The 23,888-nt window shown below is 40.3% G+C and overlaps 1 protein-coding gene across 17 annotated transcripts in view; it reads left to right on the top strand.

The window, feature by feature from the left end:
• Nucleotides 1–23,888, top strand: part of NAV3 (neuron navigator 3) — a 1,044,290-nt gene that overhangs the window by 567,117 nt on the left and 453,285 nt on the right. For 10 of the 17 annotated variants that reach the window (XM_061639681.1, XM_061639667.1, XM_061639679.1 and 7 more), the window contains exon 1: nt 18,344–19,032. The exons of 5 other annotated variants lie outside the window; for them this stretch is intronic. In XM_061639681.1, coding sequence (XP_061495665.1) covers nt 18,790–19,032 — 243 coding nt within the window. In that variant the 5' untranslated portion in view covers nt 18,344–18,789. Of the gene's footprint in view, nt 1–18,343; nt 19,033–23,888 lie in introns of those variants that run through there. 2 more of the 17 variants (XM_061639668.1, XM_061639677.1) reach the window with 2 other exon arrangements.

Genomic DNA, 23,888 nt, shown 5'->3' with positions numbered 1-23,888 from the left:
GGGGGTGGCTGACATTTTAGTGTATATCTCTTGAACCAGACCACCAAGGAACTTAATATTTTTAAGTAAAAGCTAAGAGTCTGGAGATTGGGGTTACTCACCCAGAGCCCTTGAGAATACCCTAAAAAACTGAAATCTCTGGGTGTAAACCAGAGACCTGGCAACCCTATTTGTTAAACTACAGGACATGCCATCTCAGTGCTGCTTACAAACCAAGATATGAAACTGGGATCTGATCTTGGTTTGACAATCTGGATTAGGGATTAGCAGAATAGAACATTTTCATTCCGTTATTGTTCCAGGGTTCAGACACACAATTAATTCCATTACAGTTTACTTCTAATAGGGAATCCCGATTCTAGACTGAAGGTATGGAATTTTGCACACGTGTCATTTACCTAAAATGCTTGTGTGTGTATATATAGAATTGTGGGTATGTGGACTAAGTGGCCCACTCAGTTGTGTGGTAATATTGTGAGTAGTTGCACTGAATCAGAATATCAAGCAGAAATAGCATGTGGTGTAATTCTTGCTGCCATGTACCACTTCAGGTTACCAATAGGAAAATCTCACATTTGATGTTCCTTCACAAAAGAAAGAAAAAAAGAAACTCATCCCCATCTCTTTATATGTAATAAAACCATGCCAGCATAAAGTGTTCTAATTCAGAACTATGTACAGATTTTGATGGAGTTTACTGGATTCAAAGATAGATTTGCACATTACCTTTTTTTAATTGCATGTTACATGACATCAGACATAAAAAGTAGCATTTAGCATAGTTTCATAATGAGGAACTCTTCAACGTTACCTTCAATTTTTGTGTTAAAAACTAGAAAGTGCCTGGTAACTCTAGATAATCTATAGATAATTCCTCTTGATAATCTATTATTAATATACAGGAACTCCTGTGTCTGTAAAATAAATGAAATTGTTGCGCCATAACTATCCAGTTTCTCAAAAATGAAGAAAACCCTTTCAACCTATTATTATTAAAGCAGAAAAGAAAAAGAAACACACAAAGCAAACAAAAAAAAATCCCATAAATTTTAATTTAGTTATAGGGTGTATTTGAAATCTATGTATTTAAGGGCTTTGGGTGGATTTGAATGATACTGCGTGATCACAATATTTTCCTAAGTTGAGCAAATGATGACATCAGAGTGGTCAGTGACGCATGCTCTTTGCAATCCAAAGCACAATCCATAAATATCACTACATTATAAAGCTGTCTAGCATTTGCTCCTTGCCAATTCACAAGTATAGAGCTGTGGTTCCTTAGCTGTACTTCTGTTCATCTTGAGAGTTCTCATTAGAAGATATATGGCAAATTGCTGCGATGGTAGTTGTAACGTTCTGTCCATATGGAAACCTCATCTGTGATTTTAGGATGAGTCTGTTGTCGTCCCCTCCACCACACAGTGAGGTAGAAGCAGCTGGTTGATGGCAGCTGTTTTATTTCTCCCAGCTGCCTGGCTCAGTTATCAAAACAATACAGCTTGGGATCGTGATTGTGGCATAATGTTGAAGGGAGAAGGTGGTGGCATGTGGATCAGGAGGCTATAGCAGCACGGGACAGGAACTGGAGACATGCTATGTCAGTAGATGCCAATAAATGGAGTCATTAGAGGCCTGAAGTAAGAAAGATTCAGGAATCATGGATAAGACTGAAGAAAAGGAGCAGTCGGAATCTTGAAAGTTAATGAGATCCCAGTGGAATAATGTCTAACGACTCTGCTGAGTATTATGGAAGGGAAAATCTAATCTGGTACACCATCTAACTGCTCCAGAGAATATTTCTTCTTTTCTTTTAAAAGGGAGTGTGCAAATTGGTCAATGGCATTTAATTTCAAATATGCAGTTTCCACAAGAAGGATCAGCTTTAAGGTGAATATCTTCCCTTATCTGCAGTGGAAATAATAATCCTTTCAAAATATTGTGCCTTTGAGGATTTTCTTGAAGGTGCCCATCTTTAAGAGGCAGTTTGCATGTGAACTTCACAGAGGGAGTATTCCAAAGAGATTTAACTGAGGAAAACCTCATAGAAACCTGAGAAGCAATGGATGCAGTGGAATGCCAAAGCCAAATTAAAGGAGTATGAATGTGCAAATGTTTGCAAAGCAAAACAAGAGTAAGTCTATCTAAGCAACAGGCCTACGTTGTCAGTCCAGAATGGTATCCAGCTTTCTGCTGTGTGTGTAAAATGGGACTTAAAAAAAAAAGTATGTGGTATATGAAGAAATTCAGAAAACTCCAAACCATAATACAGAAAGACAAAAGTCCAATTCCTATGTCATTGATAATTGTAATTTAGATTACAAGCATTGCATTAGCAAGCTAGAAATATGTAATGAGAAAAAATGTGAGAGTTGTTTCATCTAATATTCACCTAATGGTGGATGTAAAATTTGATCACTTGGAAGTGGAAGGTATCATGTGAATGGACAACATTTATTGTCCTAGTTATATAAAAAATGTGTGACATTAATACAATGTGGAGTCTTCAAGGGTTAACATAAACCCAGGCTTGAAGGTTGATATAATTTCAAGTTCAGCACCTCAAATGGAATCCAGGCCACATATACCAAAACAAATAAACAAACCTAGGTCTGATAAACAACCAGCTTCATCTTATTTGATATAGCCAGACTTTTATACAGGCTCAGCATTTCCCCAAGGAAGTGTTCACGCAGTGGGCAGAAGTTATCCAGAATGAAAATGCAGGCACCCTGAGAGATTTGATATGTAATTTGAACTTTTGTATTTATTCATACAGATTTAATATGCAATGTTGTCTTAATTGTATTCAGTCTCAGGGGAAGATCGTTTTTTTTAGTGTGGGTGTGTGCTGTATTGAGATGAATCCTGAGTTGTAGTGAGATGCCTCAGAGGAATTTTGGGCTTGACAGAGGCTGAATGGGGTATGTATAAGATATCATAAGTTGAAGCAGGGAATCACACAGATCTTTGTGGTGCATCAACACTTTCAATGTCAAAAAACCCACTGTGAACAAACATCTACTAAAAGCAAAGGTAATGTCTTTAAGCTTCCTCTATAAGGAATAACACCAGGGCGGGGGAGGGAGAGCAAAGACCAGAGTGGGGAGATGACAGAGTAGAATATAGGAAGCTGCCTTATACGGGGTTAGACCATAGGTCCATCTTGCTCAGTATTGTCTGCATTGACTGGGAGTGGCTCTCCATGGTTTCAAACAGACATTTCTCCCAGTGCCACCTGGAAATGTTGGGGATTGAACCCAGGACCTTCTGCATGAAGAACAGATGCTCTATTGCTAATGCCTTCCCCAAAAGTCAAACTTGTAATTGGAGGGAATCATTATATATGGAAAGTAAATTCTCTTTAGTTATTCCTGCCCCAAATCAAATTTTAATATGTCTAGCCCTATTTGTCTGCTATTGTCCGGATGCAGGATTGGGGCCCTGATGTTTCAGAAGATGAGGAGAGGGAGGGGGTCATTTGGCCAGAGCCATGTGAAGAAGAAGCAGAAGAGGGGGAGGGAATCTCTGAGATAGAACTGCTGGGAGCGAGGACCTTGAATGTCCAACAGACATAGATTCTTACCATGAGCTTCCCACGCCTCCTCCCCCTCTGGGCTTGGAGAAGTTGGAGAAGAAGGGAGGGCAAGGGGGAATCCAACCCCCTCCTGATCCAGGAAAAAGCAAGGAGAAGCAGCCAGATGGTTTAAGCATTGCCCCCCGCTTTCCCCCATACCTGAGTCAGATTTCTCAGAAGGGGAGGGGGCATTGGCACCCCCTTCACCACGTACAAGGAGACAGCAAAAGAGGCGGCAAAAGGAGGAGGAGAGGCGGGGTATGGATGAGGGCACTTTGAGGCAGAGTGAGAGAATTCACGCTCGATTGCCCCCTTCTTAAGGGACGGGGGGAATAGTGATTCCTTGTTCTGTCAACTCTCTTCTATGTCGCAGGTTATGTTTTGTAATTGAAGTTCATGAGACGGCGCAGTCTTTGCCTGGATATTACTTTAATAAAAACTGAATTGCTTTCACCAGTTGGTCTGGTTCCTGAGCCCCAACCTGGACACGACAGCTATTTAACAGGTTTCTTACAAAGGGGACCTTTATTGCGTCTGCAATTTCCATGGGAAATTGCCCACTATAAACTAGGGGAGATTAGGTGATGACTTTTTAACTCATACCAAAACTATAATGGCTGCCCTAGTGGGAAAACCACTGCAGCCATCCTACTGGTATTTGGCGGTGTTCTTCCCCTCAGAAGGGGAGAGATTGCCTGCAAATTTCATTTAATTCTGCCGCAAAACAAAAAGTTGTATTTTTCTTCTTTAAAATTTTTAAAGGTGCCCAGCACTAAGTTCCCTGGATCTGTTTGCCTGTAATTTGGCAAGCTTTATCCAAAAGAGAGGTGCCACTATGTCTGCAAATTTCATCTATGTCAGTCAAAAAGAAAAAAAAAGTGATAGTTGGTTTTTAATTTCCCAATAATGAATGGGGTGGAAACAGAGCTGAATTGGATGGGTCTCTGACTGAATCAGGCAGCCTATGAAGTGCCTTGGATGAGATTATCTGTTTTCTGGAGTGCCAGATCAGGATATGAGCCGAACCTTGTGGTTGGTGCATATCCTTAGTTGTTATGTATTTGAATGAAGATACATGAATGCTTTTCTTAGTAGTAGATGGTTATATTGTCCTACTGTCCTATACTACCTATTCATGTTACTTGTGCTACCTAAATAGCAGTATTCATTCATGAACCCAAACTTGTCTGCACGTCTATATTTTTGGTACTATTTGCAATCACTGCACTATGTAATTTGTCCTGTCTTCTACATAATCATGGAATAGATACTAAATCACATTATTTCAGCAATATTTTGAATAAGCATGTGTGAAATATACAAGCGCCCTTCCTTAAGCTCAAGGCCAGCACCAGGCATGACTGGGCCCTTGAACACCGGCCTGCTCTGGGCACACGGTTCCTGCTTGTTCCACCTCCCTCCCTCCTTTAATGTGCTGCTGCGCACGCAGAGTTGCCATCATCCAAGATGGTGACAGAGGCTTCTCTAAGGGGCTGATGCTCCCGCCACCATCTTGGTTGATGGAACACATGCCTGGTATGCAACATGCGTGCACATGCCTGCTATCAACCAAGATGGCGGTAGGGGCATCAGCCCCTTAAAGAAGCCTCTGCTGCCATCTGGGTTGATGGCAGCCCTGTGTGTGCAGTGCGCACAGCAGCAGAATACAGGAGAAAGACAGGTGGAGCGAGCAAACAGGCGGGCTGCCTGGAATGTCCCTCCCTGCGATCCACACAACACTGTCTATATGCCAGCTCACAGCCTGGCAACACTTCCTGGAACTTCCAGGTAAGCAATGCAGCCACACCTCCCCAAACACAGGAACACTTTCTCCAGATTTTTCATCCACTCTACCCTCCTGAAGGCATCTTCAGTTTGCTAACCCCACCTGTTGAATAGCTGAAAATAATTGACCTTTGAAGGTTTGGCTCAGCCCTAATTTATTAATTGCTTGTCCACTAAAAAGTTCCTGAAGCAATGTATATTTATTTATTAGTAAAAAGTTTTCTGTACTGGTTTTCATCTGCCATATCCAAGTAGTATGCTACATGATGAAAGCAATAAAATATATTTTAAATAAATTGTTATTATTATTATTTAGATTTAATAGTCGCTTGTTACCCAAAGATCACATGGCTAAAACCAAAAGTAAATATAGCATACTAATACAGCCACAGATCACTTTGGCAGCACACTAATACAAACATCATCTCAGTCTATCAAATGCCTGGGGGAAAAGAAGTCTTTATCTGGCATCAAAAAGATGTCAATGAAGGTACCAGACAGACCTCACTAGGGAGCTCATTTTACAGATCAAAAGGTCAGGGAGAAAATAACAAAATACTAAGAATACAGATATTACTGGGCTCCAGAACTTTGTTCAGAGCTACCTTTCATACTTTTTCCTTTTTCTTTCACTTTCACTTTCTTTGTTCAGCTTTAGCAAGCTACATAAATTAAGTTACATGAAGAATAACAAAAATAACCTGTAGGGTTTTTGTTTAGTTCCTGAAAACTGTACAGGTAGACAAATGACAGGTTCCAGATAGAAATATAAAAGATCAAAAGGGCAGAAAAGTTGCATGGGCAAGCATAATTTTTAGATATTCCAAAAGGGATAGAAAATGAAAATTTTATAAAAGATGTTATCATGTCTAAGAGGATTATGATAAAAAGAGAGAATCCTAAGAATTGTAACAAGTTTCAGAATTTACAAACTCTTTTGAGCCACTAGAGCTTAGTCTACTGCTAGCTGCATCCTAAAATTATGAAAAGTCTCATGGATTTCATTGGGTGGGTTAAGTGGTTGCTGAAGCCTCCCACTAAAAACTCTAGTACTTAAAAAATATGTAAGTTTTGAGTAGGTAGACATAGGGGTGTTTGTTAGCATAGTTGCTTTATATTCTTTTTAATTTTCAAGGCACTTACATATGTCACTTCTAGAAGCAAACCAGAAGCAAACTCTAGAAAGGAAGTGATCTGGATTTATAATTGCAGTTTTGGAGTGAAATCTACATATATACTAGCTTTCCATTGAACCATCAATTTTAATCTATTTATTTACAATATTACAGACTACTTTCACCATTGATGGTCACAAAGCAGTTTCCATAAGAATCAATAAAATAATCTATCCATCAAAGTAATATGGTGTTCAAAACATATCATCATGGGATTTAAGCACAGTCCACAGGTAGATTATGCATTGTGCTGATAAGAAAAAAAGTATTAATCAAGGCAGGATACCTGTGGCTCTCCAGATGTTGTTGGATTAACACTCTCATCTATTGGCCACACTGCCAGGGCCTGATGGGAATTGTAGTCCAGCAACATCTGGAGGACCACAGGTTCTCTACTCCTTGTCCTAGCTGAGTCCCAGGTTGCACAGGAACTTCCAGATAACAGATATATCATGAGTGCAGGCAACATCGATGCCCACAGACAGTCCGAGGTCCATTCCCAGGCAAGCAACACTTCAAGCAAGGGTTCAGATAAGGAACAAGTTGAGAAGCAGTTTGAGGTCCAATTCCAGACTAGCACTAGCTCAGAGTCAGGTAAAAGCCACAGCGCTGGTAGAAAAATGTTGTTCTAGTGTCTTTTCCAGCCTTGTACTGAGGCTTTTGAACTGGGGCATCTGGGACTACACCCATGGTCCAGCTGAATTCCATCAGCTGTTGTCAAAAAGAAGTTTCCTCACAAGTAGGATCTTACTTATGAGAAGACCTTGACTCATTATGAGTCTTTCCCTGGAGTCTTACATTTTCCCTTATGGGGGTAGGTTTTCTTCTGCCTTTTAAGGTGCCATTGGTTCCATGAGCCGGAGGCCTCTTTGGCCTCAATTTTTGAGGCCAAAATCTTCCATTAATGGACAAACCCCCAGCAGTCTTGTCTGAGAGTCCTGACTGATCCTCACTCCCAGATCTAGTTGTGTTCTGGGCTTTGCTAAGTATCAGGGACTCCAGATTGTCTTCTGGTGAGAAATCCTTTGCCTGCCCTAAGATGTTAAATTCAACACCCCTACTCTAAGATGTTAAACATCAACCTCTCATACTTATAGGCCAACAACATTTTAAAAAAAAGAAGATGACAAAACCAGTAGCTCACATGTTTGAGTTCCTAGTTTTATAGAAACAAACCTAGTTGCTTTTGTTGCATTAATTGGCATAACAAAGTTGCTGATCACATTTGCAGGCAATTTGATCTCAAGTTTTCATCAGTATGTTGAACACGGTGCTGATTGGATCAGTAGTAATGATGTGATACTGTCTTGATAGGTGCCTGCACTATTAGCATCACAGACAAAGCCTACAATAGATACATCACAGCTGTTTAGTGATTCTTCCTGGTTCTGGGCCAAAATAATCATCCTATACTTTTTCATTAGTTCTCGGGGGTGGGTGAAGAATAAAAACATACCCTCACAGTATGTGTTAATTTTCAAGAGTGGGTGAAATCCTAGAATTTTCAGATGAGTCTATCTTAAAGATGAGGTTTTAAAACAAAACAGGTTTCAAGCTTTGCAGCCTTCAGTAGCCTAGTAATCTCCCCTGTGTAATTCAGGACAGGATGCACCATGGGAACGAAACTACAGAACTGGAAAATGGAGGCAGCCCATCTTCCCACCACCCAGGGCTGATGTCAGGCATGCCGGGGCTCTTGGGCACCATCCTGTCCTGGGCCCTGGTGCACGTGTGCGCACACACATGGCCCACCTACCTGTCTCTCCTGTCTTTTGCAGCTGCACACGCTGTGTGTGCAGGGCTACCATTAACCAAGATGGCGGCCAAGGTGTCCCTAAGGTGCTGAAGCCTCCACCGCCATCATGGTTGATGGCATGCGTGTGTGCTATGCCAATGCATCCCTGCCATCAACCAAGATGGCGGCAGGGGCATCAGCACCTTCAGGAAACTTCGGCCGCCATCTTAGTTAATGGCAGCCGTGTGTGCACAGCAGACAGGAGAGACAGGTAGGTGGAGCCAGCGAACAGGCGGGTGGCTTGGAAGGTCCCTCCCTGCACAGATTGCTGAAGAGGAGCACTCCTCCTCCCCCACCCTATCAAGGGGCCCCTCAGGGACCCTTGGCCAGGGCCTGATGTAGCTGCTCTTTGGTGCCAGCCCTGCCACCACCACCACAAATACTCTAGGAATGATGCTACATCATCATGTAAGATCATTCTCACAAGTATTCTATCTCAAATTACAAAGGGATGCAACTGAGCACTAAGGGCAGCTAAAGGCACTGCCTAAAGCAGCAGCAAACTCTTTGTGTGTGTGCATCCTGCATCTTTGGTCACTGTTGATCATATTTATTGTGAACGAAGCATGACATCTATTTTTCATACACACATTGCCTTTATAATATTCACATCCAGAGATACTCTGTGTATGTGTGTGTGTGTGTGTGAGAGAGAGAGAGAGTTCGAAAGCATAGATAATGGAGGCAAGATAATTGCTAATATTACCATTTGGCACTTTAAGGCTAAACCAATGTAATAAATAATGTTAGCATCATTTCAGAGCATGGCACATCTATAAGGTAATATTTGTGATTCTGAGTAAAACACTCAGCAAAGAAGGAAAATAACAGCTGTAGGATCTGAAGTTCTCTTTCACAGCTGTGCACTATTCTGATCTCTCTTATTTGTGGAAGATAAAACACAGAAGGTGAATTGTCAAGAAAGCAGTGATTAATGTTAAGCACACACATGGGAGCCAGGCAGGCTAGTCCACAAGTTGATTAAGCAGGAACATTTTCCCCAATTCAGTTTCAACTTCAATAGGACTAAATTGACTAGAAGCCAAATAATTTGAGTTAACTGGGTTTCAGGAAAAGTGGAAGGAGACAGTGGCTCAGTTTGCATGTCACAGTAAATGGTTTATGGTTTACCATAAACACAGAGATTGCTCTCACTGTGCTGCTTCACTTTAGCCAGCAGGAACAATAAACCACGATCCCTAGCATAGCATTATATCAAACTGGGGGTCATGGTTTGTTTCATTCAACAAACAATGATGTGGAGCAAAACAAACTATGAACCCTCAGTTTTGATATAACACAAACCCACAGATTGTGATTTGTTGCTTCTGCTGGCTAGAGGGGAAGAGTAAAGCAGGAGCCTTTTGTGTGATCATGATACACCATTTAACTATGGGCTGGCTAATCCATGGGCTGTATACTGACCACAAGAGGTGTTTTTTAAAAACAACAACAACGCCACAGACACATACATGCTCCCTAACACACACCCCTCAACATACATTGCCCAGGAAAGCCCATTCGGCTGCTTCTTGCTTGAATTCAGTCTAAGAGTGAAGTTGTATCTGTTTTCTCAGGTGCTTTAAACTGGAATATTAAAATGGTTAGCGTTGCTGCTTTTGCTTGTTCTTAAAATTGTTTTAAAGCTGGTTATGTTAATAATATGTATCTTGCCTTAGGTGCCTTATGTCAGTCATCAAATGTGATTAATAGATTTTCTAAATAAATAATATATATGCTTTGTAAGATGTGAATGAGCTAACTGGCAAAAATCTCAAATTACTTGCCTACTACGGAACAGAAACTTTCTTTGAGAGCTAGGAAGTATGGGACTAACAGTGTGATCCTATGCATGTGTTCAGTGGGGCCTGCTCATAGGAATTTCTGCATATAAGACTGCAAGCTAACATGTGTTTCCATGAGGTCCCAAGCAATGCACCAAATGATAAAAATAGTTCTTGACTCCATCCAAAATTGCACATGAAATGGAGCACCTGTGTTCAAGGAAATCTTCATATGTGTTTCACAGAAGACAGAGACCAAGAGGTGAGATGAACATATGGATCTTCCCCTACTTTGTGTTGGGTATAGCTAAATACAAGGTTGTTGTTTTTATTATAGAGCAATAACAAGGTGGAGAACATTAACTTTGATCTTTTTCTCTGTTGTTTTGCCAGAAATCAGGGAAGTGAGTAAAATGATTATATAGCTCAATTCTTCTTCTTGCTAGAATCTGGGCATTCTGATCACTAGATCAGTTTTGTTTTTTCAGGTGATGTGAACGGGCATGTTGCTTTGGGTGGGATTTTCAGGTGTTTGTGCCTAAATGGGAGACAATGTTGAAAGAAGAGATGGAGAATAACTTGTTTGAACATGGGTTTATAAACTTCTTGCCATTAAGATTAGATACTAATGAATGATTTGTTTTCTTTCTGTGTTTCACTGGAGACTGAATATGATATAAATGCCTTTTCTAATGAATAAAAAGGAAAAATAGGATATAGTTTGAATAATATTATTGATAGATTAATTGCAAGAAAATAAAGGCTAACTCATTATCATTCTGAAGATTACTCTAGACAGTAATAACCATCAGAGTTGCCCGTTTTATATAGATTGTTTCCACACCAGGGTTGCTGGCTTCCAGGCAGGGGTTATATTGATGTGAGAATGAATCACTTATATTTTTCAGGGATCATTGGAATGGCAAGAGATCCACCACATGCCATTCCAGTAATGGATGATAAGTTGCAAAGTGTTGTGCATGGTGGTATCTGCATATACATGCTATTATCAGATTTCCCTCCTTATGGTAGTCTTCTGTGCCTAAAACAAAATAAAACACACCTCTCTCTGATGATTCTCTGGAGCAGATCCCCATACTGTGGTGCTAGAATTGTTAGTACTCACCAAACACCACAGAATTTACAGAGGTCTGGATTCTTTGATAGTGCAAAGGAGTTAACATGATTTCTGAAGAAACCCAACAGCAAATGTTTACATTCCCAAAGCAATCAGAAGAACTTGGTGTTTATGGGATGGAATTCTGCCAACATTCTTCCTTCATCATTCTTCTCTGAGTGCATTTTACATAGTACATTTCCTTCAGCATTCAACCTCACAAGGACACTAAGATTATGGGGATGAATGGTGAAGGAAGTATCAATGCACCCAAATAGATGTCATAGAACCTGCAGGACTACTTCTGAGTAATCTCAGCTTTCACACTTTTCCTTCCATTAGGTTGGCCTGGTGTCACCATATGAGCATAAATGCTTGGTTTTTCATTTTAGAAGAGTAAATAACACTTCCTGTTATTATTCAGAACATCATCTAAGGGACAGTTCAGATGACCATATTAGTGTTTTCTTGATGGTCATAGTTTGTACACATATGGTTGCAACCATACAGACATGCAAATGTGAACTAGTGGTAGATGGCTAAGATTTGTACAACAATTTCCACCTTTTTGCCATTGCAAAAAGGACATGCAGAAAGGAAAGAAACACAATTGGACTCATGTGCTTCTGAGGTATATGTTTCATTCTCTGTGACATTGCATACCCAAGAACAGTTTGCATATAAAAAATACACAAACACCTGCCCCAAGATTGTCATTTGAACTAGCACTAAATATTCTAATTAAGATTCATTGTTATATGTAACTCCATGAAAACATATTTGTGTGTCTTCAAGGGTCATATCACTAAAGTAAGTTGAACTATTCTACATCTGTACACGGCCATTAAACTGTCTAAATCCTTTCCCCTTTTCAATAAGCACAAATGGCTCCCCTCACCTGTTGTTTTGGATGTAATTTTGTATGAGTTGTCTTAAAATCCTTCTGTGTAGGAATTTCCATTGACTGTAAGAAAATCTGTTGGTGATAGCAAAGCTGATTGACTTCAAAGTAGTTAACTGCTGTTGCCAAACTTGGCCAAGACTCTGCTCATGACTGCAACAGATGTTTCTGGTTTTTTAAAAAAACTAAATGCAAACCTTATGGAGTAATTTTCTGTACTCTAGTCCAGAAACAAATGCCAGCATAGCTGTGATTTTGAAACTTTCAACCCAACCGACAGTAACAAAAATTGATTAGCATCAAAGAGCTCTGGGCCAATATTCCTAGAGAGAAAAATTTCTTTCTAGAAGATGAAAGCATTAGTTTGCCACTTATCAGCTTATTGGCGGATAACTTGCAAACTCCTATTCAGTCTCAGATCTTTTAAATTGGTGGGTAGATTTTTGGGGGGATGGAGGTATGTAAAAGACATTAGAGTTCATCAGAAAATTTTACAAATGCACTTTACCAGTTTTTGGATAGAAACAACTTGGAGTATCCAGGGCTGGTGCCAGGCATGCTGGGGTCCTTGGGCACCAGCCTGCCCTGGGCTGTGGTGCATGCACACATGCATGCATGCCCCACCTTACCTACCTTTCCTTTGGTGAATGCTGCCCACGTTGTGCATGCATCCCTACCATCAACCAAGATGGCGGCAGGGACATCAGCCCCTTAGAAAACCTTGGCCACTATCTTGGTTGATGGCAGGCTTGCGCCCACAGCACAACCAACATTTGCGTCAAGGGAGAGGTAGGTGGGTCATGCAGGCAGGTGTCGCAGGCCTGCACAGCAGTAAAGTGGGTGCCTAGGAGCTCCCTCTTGCAATCTGTGGCAGAGTCGTGAGCCAATGCTGCTGTGGATCGCAGAAGGGAGTGCTACCCACCCACCCTAAGGAGAGGCCCTTCAGGGGCCCTCGGCCAGGGCCTGACCTGGTCCCCCTCTGGTGCCAGCCCTGGGTGTATCCATATGGTAACAGAGAATACACAAAATGGTCCCATTTTTGTGGGGATTTGGTGGAATGCCCTGTCCAAGAACTACTGAAATATTAACATCAACATACACATAGGTTCATGTTGATACATATCATTAATAAGAACATTTTCACAAGTCATCATGTTTTGCACCATTATTTTTCAACAAAAATGTTAACACTTTTGAAAATAACAATTTTTAAAAGTGGGCAGAATTGTTCCTTGAATAAATATTAGGGAGAAAACTGGATGGGATATGGGATGCATGCACATACCATAAATCTCCTGTAATTAACTAGTTTTCTGCTTGTGCATGTGAACTGGCCATGGAGGAATGGAATCTGATAGTGTCTTATGGGAACTGATTCATGTGTAGGCAAGGACTATGCTAAAAAGAAAAAAGTCCATAAAAAAGGAACACCATTAAACTAGACAAATACTCTCCACATAACCTCCATTATTGGGTACAAATTTAATCTATGCTATTAATTTGCAAGGATGGTGAGAAAATCAAGATAGTACATAATTAATAGGAACAATTGGAGAGTATGGGGGATATAATTTCCTAAATGCAACTAGGGCTTATTTAATTATGAACATAAACATTTCTTTTATTATAAAAATATGCTGGGTGCACGTAAGTGTTCTTCCTTAGGAATGGTAGTCAAGGAGTTGGCAGATCAAAATGAAAAGTATAAAAAAACAAACTTTACCACAAATTTCAAACTAAACAAAGCTTTTTTATGCATATACACAGTGAGGTTAAAATCTCCAGACCTTCTAAATTGACTTAACATGTTGCTGATTCCCAGATTATCTTGGTTTCAGAACTACCCTACAATGCAATCTTATACATGTCACCTCAAAAGTAAGTTCTGCTGAGTTCAATGGGGTTTATTCCCAGGTAAGCGTGTATAGCATTGCAGCCTTAAGAATGTAATAATTTTCATGGTAGATCAGACAAAAATATTGATCTGGTGCAATAGCTTCTACGCTGGCTCTGTCTCAGTTTCCATTTGTAATGTGAAAATAATGATGGTCTGCCTCATGGGACAGCTGTAAGGATAACATGATGTATGTGAAACATTTTGACCACTTGTAGTATACTATTATTGTTAATGCTAACCTGTAAGGCACATTATTATTTAAGACAGCAGATAACTAAAAATCTATCGCAGATGAAAAATGGCACCTGGTGATTGTGGAAATCAGGTAAAAAATTGGACTTATTAGACTCTTCAGAGGCCTGTTCTGATAAGTTTGGGAGCCATTCTGAAAGAAAGGTACTTTGTCCACCATAAACTGGACCCCACTATTAGTACAGTAGGGCCCCACTCGTATGGCGGGTTACGTTCCAGACCCCCGCCTAAAAGCAAAACCTGCCAAAAAGCAGAACTCCATCAATAAAATGGCGCCCGACACACAAAAAATGCTGTAAAAGTGGAACAAGCACTGTATGAGTGGGGCTTTACTGTAATTGAAAGCCACCGTATTAGCAGAATGCCAAAAAGCGGGCCGCCAAAAAGCAGGGCCCTACTGTACAGTTCTGTGGGAAGTGCCCGGAGTACTGTCGGGTCAGATTATCTGGAATATTTCAGGTTTTGAGGTCTGAGAATGCAGACAATGAAAGTGGAGCGAGACATTATAGCAATTTAAAGAAACCAAAGTGTCTTAAAGTGCCCATGCAGACATTTGTAAACAGACACAAAGTACAGATGTGTATATGCTAATACTAGAAGCCTCTGAGCCAAGGTGGCTAAACTAGAGTGCTTGGTTTTACAGATACAATGGGCATAACAAAAACCTAATGAAATGGAGAGAACCAGTGAGACATGGCTATTTCTGGATACAGACATGCTAACTTTTTCTGTCTGAAAGCCACACTGACCCTGGTCAGCCCTCTGGTAGATAGATGTATGTCAAAGTGCAAAAGGCCAAAGTGTAAAGGCCAGGTTTTTTAAAAACGGATATATTTTGGGGGCCTGGGATGTTACAAAAACCTTTTGGTATCACAAAATCACAGAAGGGGACCTATGGAGCAATCAGTAAAAAATAAAATTTAAAAATGGGGGGCACTAAAAAAGTGTTTGGTATCACAGTGGGAGACCTATGGGAGCTGTCAGTAAAATGTTTTACAAATAAAATTTAAATTGTTAACGATTAAAATATTAAAATTATTAAATTTGGGAGGTATTAGCATTCTATAACAGAAGAAAAATGGCACCTGGTGATTGTGGAAGTCATTGTGGGGGATTCATAAGAGCAGTCAAGTTTTTTTTTAATAATGCTTTGTGGGAGAACAAAAAAATCTCCTGGGGGCCATATGTGAGTCCTGAGTTAGCACTCTCGCTCTATAATGAAGACAGGGAAGAGCACACATAAGAGTCCAACAAGCTAGAAATCCCAAAAGGAAGCAGCCTCCACAGAAATTTTGTGGGTGGCAGTACTGGGACTGCAAAGAAGCTAAATGAATTATTTGCATCTTACTTCACCACTTAAGATTTAAGACAACACTTCAAAAAGGATATTAGAGCTGGAAAAGGTTCAGAAAAGGGCATCCAAAATGATCACAGGACTGGGACAACTCCCCCGTGAAGGAAGGTTACAACATTTGGGGTGTTTTAGTTTAGGAAAAAGATGAGGTAACATGACAGAGGTATATAAAATTATGCATGGTGTACAGAAAGTGGATAGAGAGAGGTCCCCCCCCAAGGACCAATCCACTCCACCTTGCTGATGTTGGCATCATGGAGAAGGAGGAGGTAGGAGAGAAGGGGCCCTCCCCAGGTGGAAGGACAGAGGCAGTCATGGCAAAAGTCTCCCAGAGCAGGGCCAGACCCCACAGAGGAGGAACAAAGAGGAGGTGCCACACCATGGGGCAAGCAACAGGCTGCAGACTGCAAGAGGTCAGAATTAAGCAGATATTCACCCACTGCAGCCTGCTGCTTGCCCCATGGTGTGGCACGTCCTCTTCCTGTTCTTCCTCATCCGTGGTCTGGCCCTGCTAGAGAGGCTTTTGCCAAGGCTGCCACTCTGTCCTTCTGCCTGAGGAGGGCCCCTTCTCTTTTGCCTCCTCCTCCTTGTCCATGGTGCGGGGGGTGAGTGGGGTGGATTGGATCAGTGGAGAGTGAATCCCATCACTAATAAAAGATATTTGGTGAAGATCAAAGAAAAAAAATACTCTGAGGCACACTTAAACATTCAAGGGGAAGCAGCAGAAGCCTGGAAATATGGAAATACCCCCCCCCGCTACCATATTAGCCAAAGTTGGAGAAAGATGCTTTCCCCAAAACAACTCTGACCTACTTCTCAGAAACAATATGGGTCCAGGAGTAACACCTGGCATGTTGCCTGATCAAATGGGGTCACAGAGCTCCCATCAATTTCAGGAATGCTAATCCTCTCCAGAGCATTCCCTAATCCAATCCAGAGCATTCCCAATCAGGATTGCCTCCATCTTTTTATTGAGAAAGTAGAAAATGGATTAACCAGTGTTTTTCTGTTCCTTTTCCTGGAGAAGAAAGCTGCTGTTTTTCTCAGGATAATTTGAAAAAACCCACACAGATTACAAGAGAATTGATAAAGCACTCCCAGAAAATACATGGAAAGAATAGGTGACAACATACTGTTTGTGTTTTAACAATCATGTTTGTGTGTGGGGAAACTGGTTAAAGCCTGTTAGTGATCAATGTAATGTGATCTTGAGAGCATGCTTAAAGGGCTGATTGACTTTCCTGATTCTCTGGCTCCTCATTTTCTGTTCTCAAGCTTCAGTCTGTCATAGAACCTGCAATTACATGAATCCCAGCTGAAACTATGTATGGCCATCGACTGTGTTTGACCATCTTCTTGTAATAATGTATCGCAGCTGCCTTGCACTTGCCCATATCCTGGTCACCCAGCTGCCTTGCATATGATCACCATGCTCTTCACGCTTATCTTGCAACTGTTAATTCCCATACTAAGCCCCTCAGTTCCCACAAGATCCTTCTCACAGACCCAATCAAGACCTATTTGCACAAACGCACACTGTCCAGCTGATTGCTTCATTATGAGGCTTAACAAAGAGTTCTGCATCCTCAGTCAGTGTTGCAGTGGCATGCTAAATTGAAGTTTGTACTTGCTATGGAGCACCCTGACAATCCCTTTATGTATAATAAAACCAAATAGATGTACAAACTGGTCCAAACATCCATGTTTCCATAAACCCACAGGCTGGCAGTGATATGTAATGTACGTTATATAGCACAATATATAATAAATATATAAGCAATGTCTATGAGCCACTTTATACAATTGTATTAATTTATGTTGATCTCATCACCTAGAATGTTATTACTCCTATTCATAAAGCATTTTAATTCTTAAATGTTCTACAGTCTTCATTCTCATCATAGCCTTGCAAGGTAGGCCAATACCTTTGAGACAGAGAATAGTGATGTGGATGTGGATAAAATCCCACAGTGATTCATGGCAGAGATGGATATTGAACACAGGTCTTTGTAGATTCCAAACCTAAATCTCTGTCCAGTTGGCCATATGGGTTCTCACAGTGTTTGTGTGTCTGCATAATAATGTGTGTTTACATAGGCATACACCTGATTGGATTCTAACCTTATTTGTGCTTGAATCTCATTTTATGTCTGAGCTGGTTTCTTTGTCTGCCTCTTGACTTGAGCCAGATGGATTGTTCCAACCATGTTCACTGTGCTGCTCATTCTGTTTGATAAAGGCACTTCACACATTATTATTATTACTACTACTAGTAATACTACTAGAGTTTTAGGCTTTTTAGATGACTGAATTGTCAACTGTTTTGATTAAGTACAAATACCAAAATATGATATTTTGAAAAGGTAGCCACAGCAAAACCCTGACAACTTTACTCCTCCCTTTTAATCTTTTTTTGTGAATGAATTTATCATAGCAGAGGCAGACATTATCAGTATCATTTGCTAGCCTGCCTATATGAATTTAACCTGATTTCATGAGAGGAACAGAGAATGAAGTATTGTAGCTTATGGTTGTCAGCAGTGAAAAATAGCTGGGAATAGGACAAACAGCTTCTTTGCTGTGATTGTTTCCGGCTGAAAACACTTCTAACAGCTGTTTGCTTTGGCTACCAGTCAGATTCCTCCCCCCCTTCCCTCAAATGATTTTTTAAAAGATGTGGGCTGGCTATTTATGTAATCAGGAAGAGGTCTGTGTTTCCCGTGTTGGAGGCTCACTGCTGTTTGGATAGTTGGAATATGAGGATGTTCATCTTTTGGTCTCTATTTTTTTTTCTGCTAATGCATGGCATCATAATGGTGTAGAGAAATGAAACAGCAAATTTATGAGCACTTTAATTCCAGACAGGCAGCTTTGTGGCAGTTACCTTCAAGAAAAGTTCATGCCTCAAAGGAGTGTTTAGTCTTACACAGTCACTAACTCACAAAATACTGTATGTGTGAAAGAACAAGAGCAGAGATGAATGAAAAGATTTACCTCTTCTTGAAAACCCGTTGTATTGTTTTTAAAACTTTCAAAAGATGACTGCAACTTTTGTTGAAAGCATTTGTTCTGGAACTCACTGAAGCTAAAGTCTACCCAGCTGAGGTCAGAAGCAATTTTCTTTTTGGCAGAAAGCGGAGACGTTTATAAAAGCCATGCCTGTACTTGGTGTTGCCTCAAAGCTAAGACAGCCACCTATAAGGTCAAAGCCTGTTCATACTGCCCATCCGATACCAAATCTTGGCACAAGCGGGTCACAGCAATATTCATCAAAGTCTCTGGAGCTTCCTAGGGCAGAGAGCTCAATGCTTTCTTGTCAGATTACATTAAAGACAGCCTGTGATTTTGGGGAAGTGAAAGCACTCCAAGGAAAAAACAAGGAGACAGAGGATAGCAAGGTTAGTTCTGAACTTTACCTGCAGATCTGAACTTTGGAGGGAGTGACCTACTTAATACAGGGTTTGTCTAATACTGTAGTGGATATTAGAATTGTATGTATATACGTACATTGAGCTAGGTTTTTTGGGGGGAAGTGATTTTAATTTTATTCTGCAAATTGTTAGCAGCCCAGATTTTTTCATCCCATGTAGAGGCTCAGATAAATAGAGCTGTGAAAGGACAGTGGTTAAGAAAATATTGACGGTTGGCTGGTGTACATATACTGTATTTTAGGAAACACACTGTTCCCATGCTCACCCTGACTCCCAAAGGGAAGTGCTTGCAAACTCAATAACAACAGACAATCTAGGATTAAAAAAAAAAAAAAACGTTTCCCAATCCTCATAGCTTTACAGAACTGAGCAGATAGGAGGGAAATAGATAAATTGTAGCATAAAACTTTTGCCAGTGTGAAAAAGCATGATATTTTGGCTACCTCTGTTTCTGATGGATCCAGAATGCTCTGATTTATTGTGATTTAAGCCTAAGAATTCTTTCCAGTGTAATACAGCTTTAATAACTGAAAGACTTTTCATTTGTTCAGTAAAAGTCTTAGTATTTTTTCTTAGTCTTGGGATCTTAAAATAGTAGTACCAGCAGAATTTCTTTGGCTTTTTCTTAAGTGTCTTGCTGCACATTCTTAATTCAATAGTACAGGTTTATATTCATTTTGAGTCTTTCGGATTACAGGCATAAATAAGGCACATTCTACCAGTACATTCTCCTGCACAAACCCCATTAAAACAAAGTGGCAGTAGAGAAGAACATCTGGCCTGGCTCCTGTTTGTCTCCACAAGGTGTATATGCCAGAAACCTTCCCAGAAAAAAGTGCCCATACAAATAACAAGCACTTCTGTGACAGAACTTCCATGTTTTAAAATGAAGGTTGTGATATAAACTAGATAAATGTTGGTCACACTACACATACTTGTGAAAGTGTGCTATTAAGTGGGAGATGAAAGCATGACATGGGATTGATGTAGCGATTCTGCCACAAACTCTCTGTGGAACTTGGTTGTGTGTGTCACTTGCCTGTGCTGAAATGGGGTGTACCAGGTTTTGCTGCATTCCCAAAATGTGCAGTATAGCTCAGAGAATGCTCTTTTTGAAGCTTGTCAATGCTGTCATCGATTTCAGCTTTTTCCTGGACAGAAACAAGTGCATTTTTTCTCTCCAGGAAAAGTTTTAGTTGAGTATCACTATCACTGAAACCTATGCATAAACTCAACATAGTACATATGCTGGATCTTAGTTATACTGGAGTCTTGCTTATTCCTTTGCTCTTGATGCATTTAAAGAACAATGTTTTATTTAATTATTATGCCCCCTATGTTACCATGGGGAAACTGTTTTGGTTCTGGATATTATTTGTTAAGACAGAGAGAGCATTGAATTGAAAAGGGACTTCCTGACTCTTCAATTTAATCTGAATATAAATTGTTTGATTTTTTCCCTTATTGCTGGTATGTGAAATATTTCTGATTCCCATTAGAAAAACTGCTGATAGAAATGGCTAAAGTCAAACACAATCCAGAGACTAACACGTATCTTAATGGGATATGCTCTCTCTATTTCTGGACTGTGCCCTTAGTCTATATCTTATACTGATAATGGAGACATTGGGAAAGTCTTGTTTGTTTTACAGGGTTGTACTGACCATTAAGCCATGTTTTGCAGAACTAAAGTATGCAATCCACAATGTGCTGCTGTTTTATGTTGCCAGCTTATTTCATTGAAATGTGTCATAAGCCATTGAAATTACTATGCTTCGGTGCCTGGTTGACTGTGCCTTTTAGTGCCACATAAATCAAAGGTCTCTTTGACAAGGAGCTTCATAGACCTAGATAACGAACCATTGATGTTGTCCTGCACAGGCAAGCAGTGGATTAGGTGAAAAGGTGCCTTTCTATTCATGGAATGAGACCTTCCATTCCTTTAAGGGCCCTTCTTGACTTGGATCCAGTGAAGTTTCCATAAATGGTAGCAGAGGGCTACCCAACCCTCTTGAGCAGATTTTCAGTGGGCTACATGTGAGATCCAAGAATGCCCCATTTAATGAGTGGAACCTTGCTTATGAACTCTTGATTATTTTGACCCATTCCAATCTGGGTTCTAGCCAGGTTATGGGACTGAATTGGCCATGCTTGTCCTAATGGATGATCTTTATCGGAAGAAGGACAGGGGGAGTGTGATCCTGTTAGTCTTACTTGATCTCTCAGCGGCTTTTGATACCATTGACCATGGTATCCTTCTGGGCCGACTTGGTGAGATGGATACTGTAGGCACTGTTTTACACTGGTTCTGATCCTATCTTCAGGGTCATTTTCAGATAATAGCATTGGGTGATTGTCATTCAGCCCCCTGGCAGTTGTGCTGTGGGGTGCCTCAGGGTACCATCTTGCTGTTTAACATCTATGTGAAGCCCTTGGGAGCGGTCATCAGGAGATTTGGGGTGAGGTGTCAACAGTACACTGATAATACCCAGCTCTATTTCTCTGTAACATCTGAATCGGGAGAGGCCGTGCAAGCTCTGGATCACTGCCTGGACTCGGTGGTGGGCTGGATGAGGGCCAATAAACTGAGTCTGAATCCTAGCAAGATGGAGATGCTGTGGGTTGGTGGTTCCCGAGTTCAGATAATTGTTGAGTTACCTGCTTTGGATGGGGTTGTACTCCTTCTGAAAGAGGAGGTTTGTAGTCTGGGGGTGCTCCTAGATCCATCTTTGTCGCTAGAGGCCCAGGTGACCTCAGTGGCTAGGAGTGCCTTTTATCAGCTTTGGCTGGTAAGACAGCTGTGGCCGTTTCTGGACCAGGATAGCCTGACCACTGTTGTCCATGCGCTGGTAACCTCCAGGTTGGATTATTGTAATGCGCTCTATGTGGGGCTGCCCTTGAGGTTGGTCTGGAAGCTACAGCTGGTGCAATACAGCGTGCAACTGCTCACTGGGGCGGGGTATTGCCAACATATTACCCTGCTGCTGAAAGAATTGCACTGGCTGTCCAATAGCTACTGGGCTACATTCAAGGTGCTGGTTTTGGTGTACAAAGCCCTATATAGCTTGGGACCAGGATAGCTGAAATATCGTCTTACCCCTTATATACCCAGTCGATCACTACACTCTGCAGGTGAGGGCCTCCTGCAGATACCATATCAAGAGGTCAGTTACACACAACATAGGAAGTGGACCTTTAGTGTTGTGGCACCTACCCTTTGGATTTTCCTCCCCTTAAATATTAGACAGGCACCATCTCTGTTATCTTTTGAGCACCTACTGAAGACCTTCCTCTTTCAACAAGCCTTTTAAGTAAAGACCTTATCCCAGCCTGCGTATGTATTGGAATTGCTTTTTAAGATATTTTAAAGCATTTTTAAAACATATTTTTAAAGATGTTTTGTTTTAATATGTTTTAAGGATGCTTTATTTTAATATATTTTAAAGTCTGTTTTTATGATATTTTAGAGTGTTTTTAGTGTTTTTGTTTGCTGCCCTGGCCTCCTACTGGGAGGAAAGGTGGGATATACATTTAATAAATCTAATAAATAAATTAATTAAATAATAAACTCTGAATCAAACTTAGTATCTTCCGTTGTAAGCTATAATAGAAAGTGCCCATTCACCTTAAGGGATATAGGTGTTGTAATCACCAATGGGATCTTCATACATGTCTAATCAGTAGGTCTAATACAGCATGTGATTAAGCCCCAGTTAATAATGGCTATGCATACTTATCATAAACAACTGAAAAATAATTTGTCCTCAGATAGAAGAGTGCCACAACTAACATTGCCAAAATGAGGCCAGACCTTGCATATTTTTGTGCTGCAGAAATCTAGAGTTAGAGATCGAAAGGGTTAAAGATCAATAAACCAACCCAGTAAGTTAATTTGTGATCCTAAGCACATTTATTTGATGTAAGTTCTGTTGAAATCTATGGGACTTCTACATTAAAAGATTAAAGACTCTAGTGTCATCGTGTTTACATTCATGATACTGAAGTCAATTGAAGCAGAGGCTCTGAATCAACTCAGATGTAACACAAATTTAACTATTATTATTATTTAATCAATTAATTAATTAATTTATATCCCGCCCTTCCTCCGAGCAGGAGCCCAGTTTGGATGATCTATGTTGTACTGTTGAGTTGCAGTTTGCATCTAAAATATCAGCCTCTGCAGTGATTTAATAGTCTTTGTGTGCTTTTGCAAGGGGGAATTGATTACTTATGTAGCATGAAGTACCATGCTTGGTTATGGATGTCATGCAATATTTGTGTTTACCTTTTAAACAACAGATGTTTAGTCCCAACTGCAACATCAGCAGTAATGTATCCTATACTAGAAACCTATTTTGATTTTATTCCATGGCAGGTCTAGTTTGGTGAGATGCTAAGACCTAAATTTTCTGTTACCGATTCCTCACCTCTTCAGAAAAGTACAGTTTCCAGAATTCTCTCCAAAAAAGTACTGATACCAGTTTAAGTCTGCTGTGTGGATACTCCCATGGAGAAAACTATTGTTGCTTCTATTGATGTTTGTGGGAGGAAGGGTAGGATATAATTTTTTAATTTATTATTATTATTATTAAATTTCTATACTGCCTTTGCTTCTAGAAGGAGCCCAGGATGCCAAACAAGAGACAAAACACTAAAAACATGTAAAATTATCTTAAAAACAAAACATGTTAAAAATATTTTAAAAATTTTATTATTTATTATTATTATTTCAATTTATATACCGCCCTTAGCAGAATAGCTCTCAGGGCGGTGAACAAACAAGATAAAATACAATATATCATAGTAAAAAATCACAAAAACAT

Source organism: Rhineura floridana, chromosome 8, assembly GCF_030035675.1.
Source record: "Rhineura floridana isolate rRhiFlo1 chromosome 8, rRhiFlo1.hap2, whole genome shotgun sequence".
In the NCBI taxonomy this organism is placed as follows: domain Eukaryota; kingdom Metazoa; phylum Chordata; class Lepidosauria; order Squamata; family Rhineuridae; genus Rhineura; species Rhineura floridana.
Note: the sequence above shows the minus strand (reverse complement) of the source record. Positions and strands in the feature narration are given on the sequence as shown.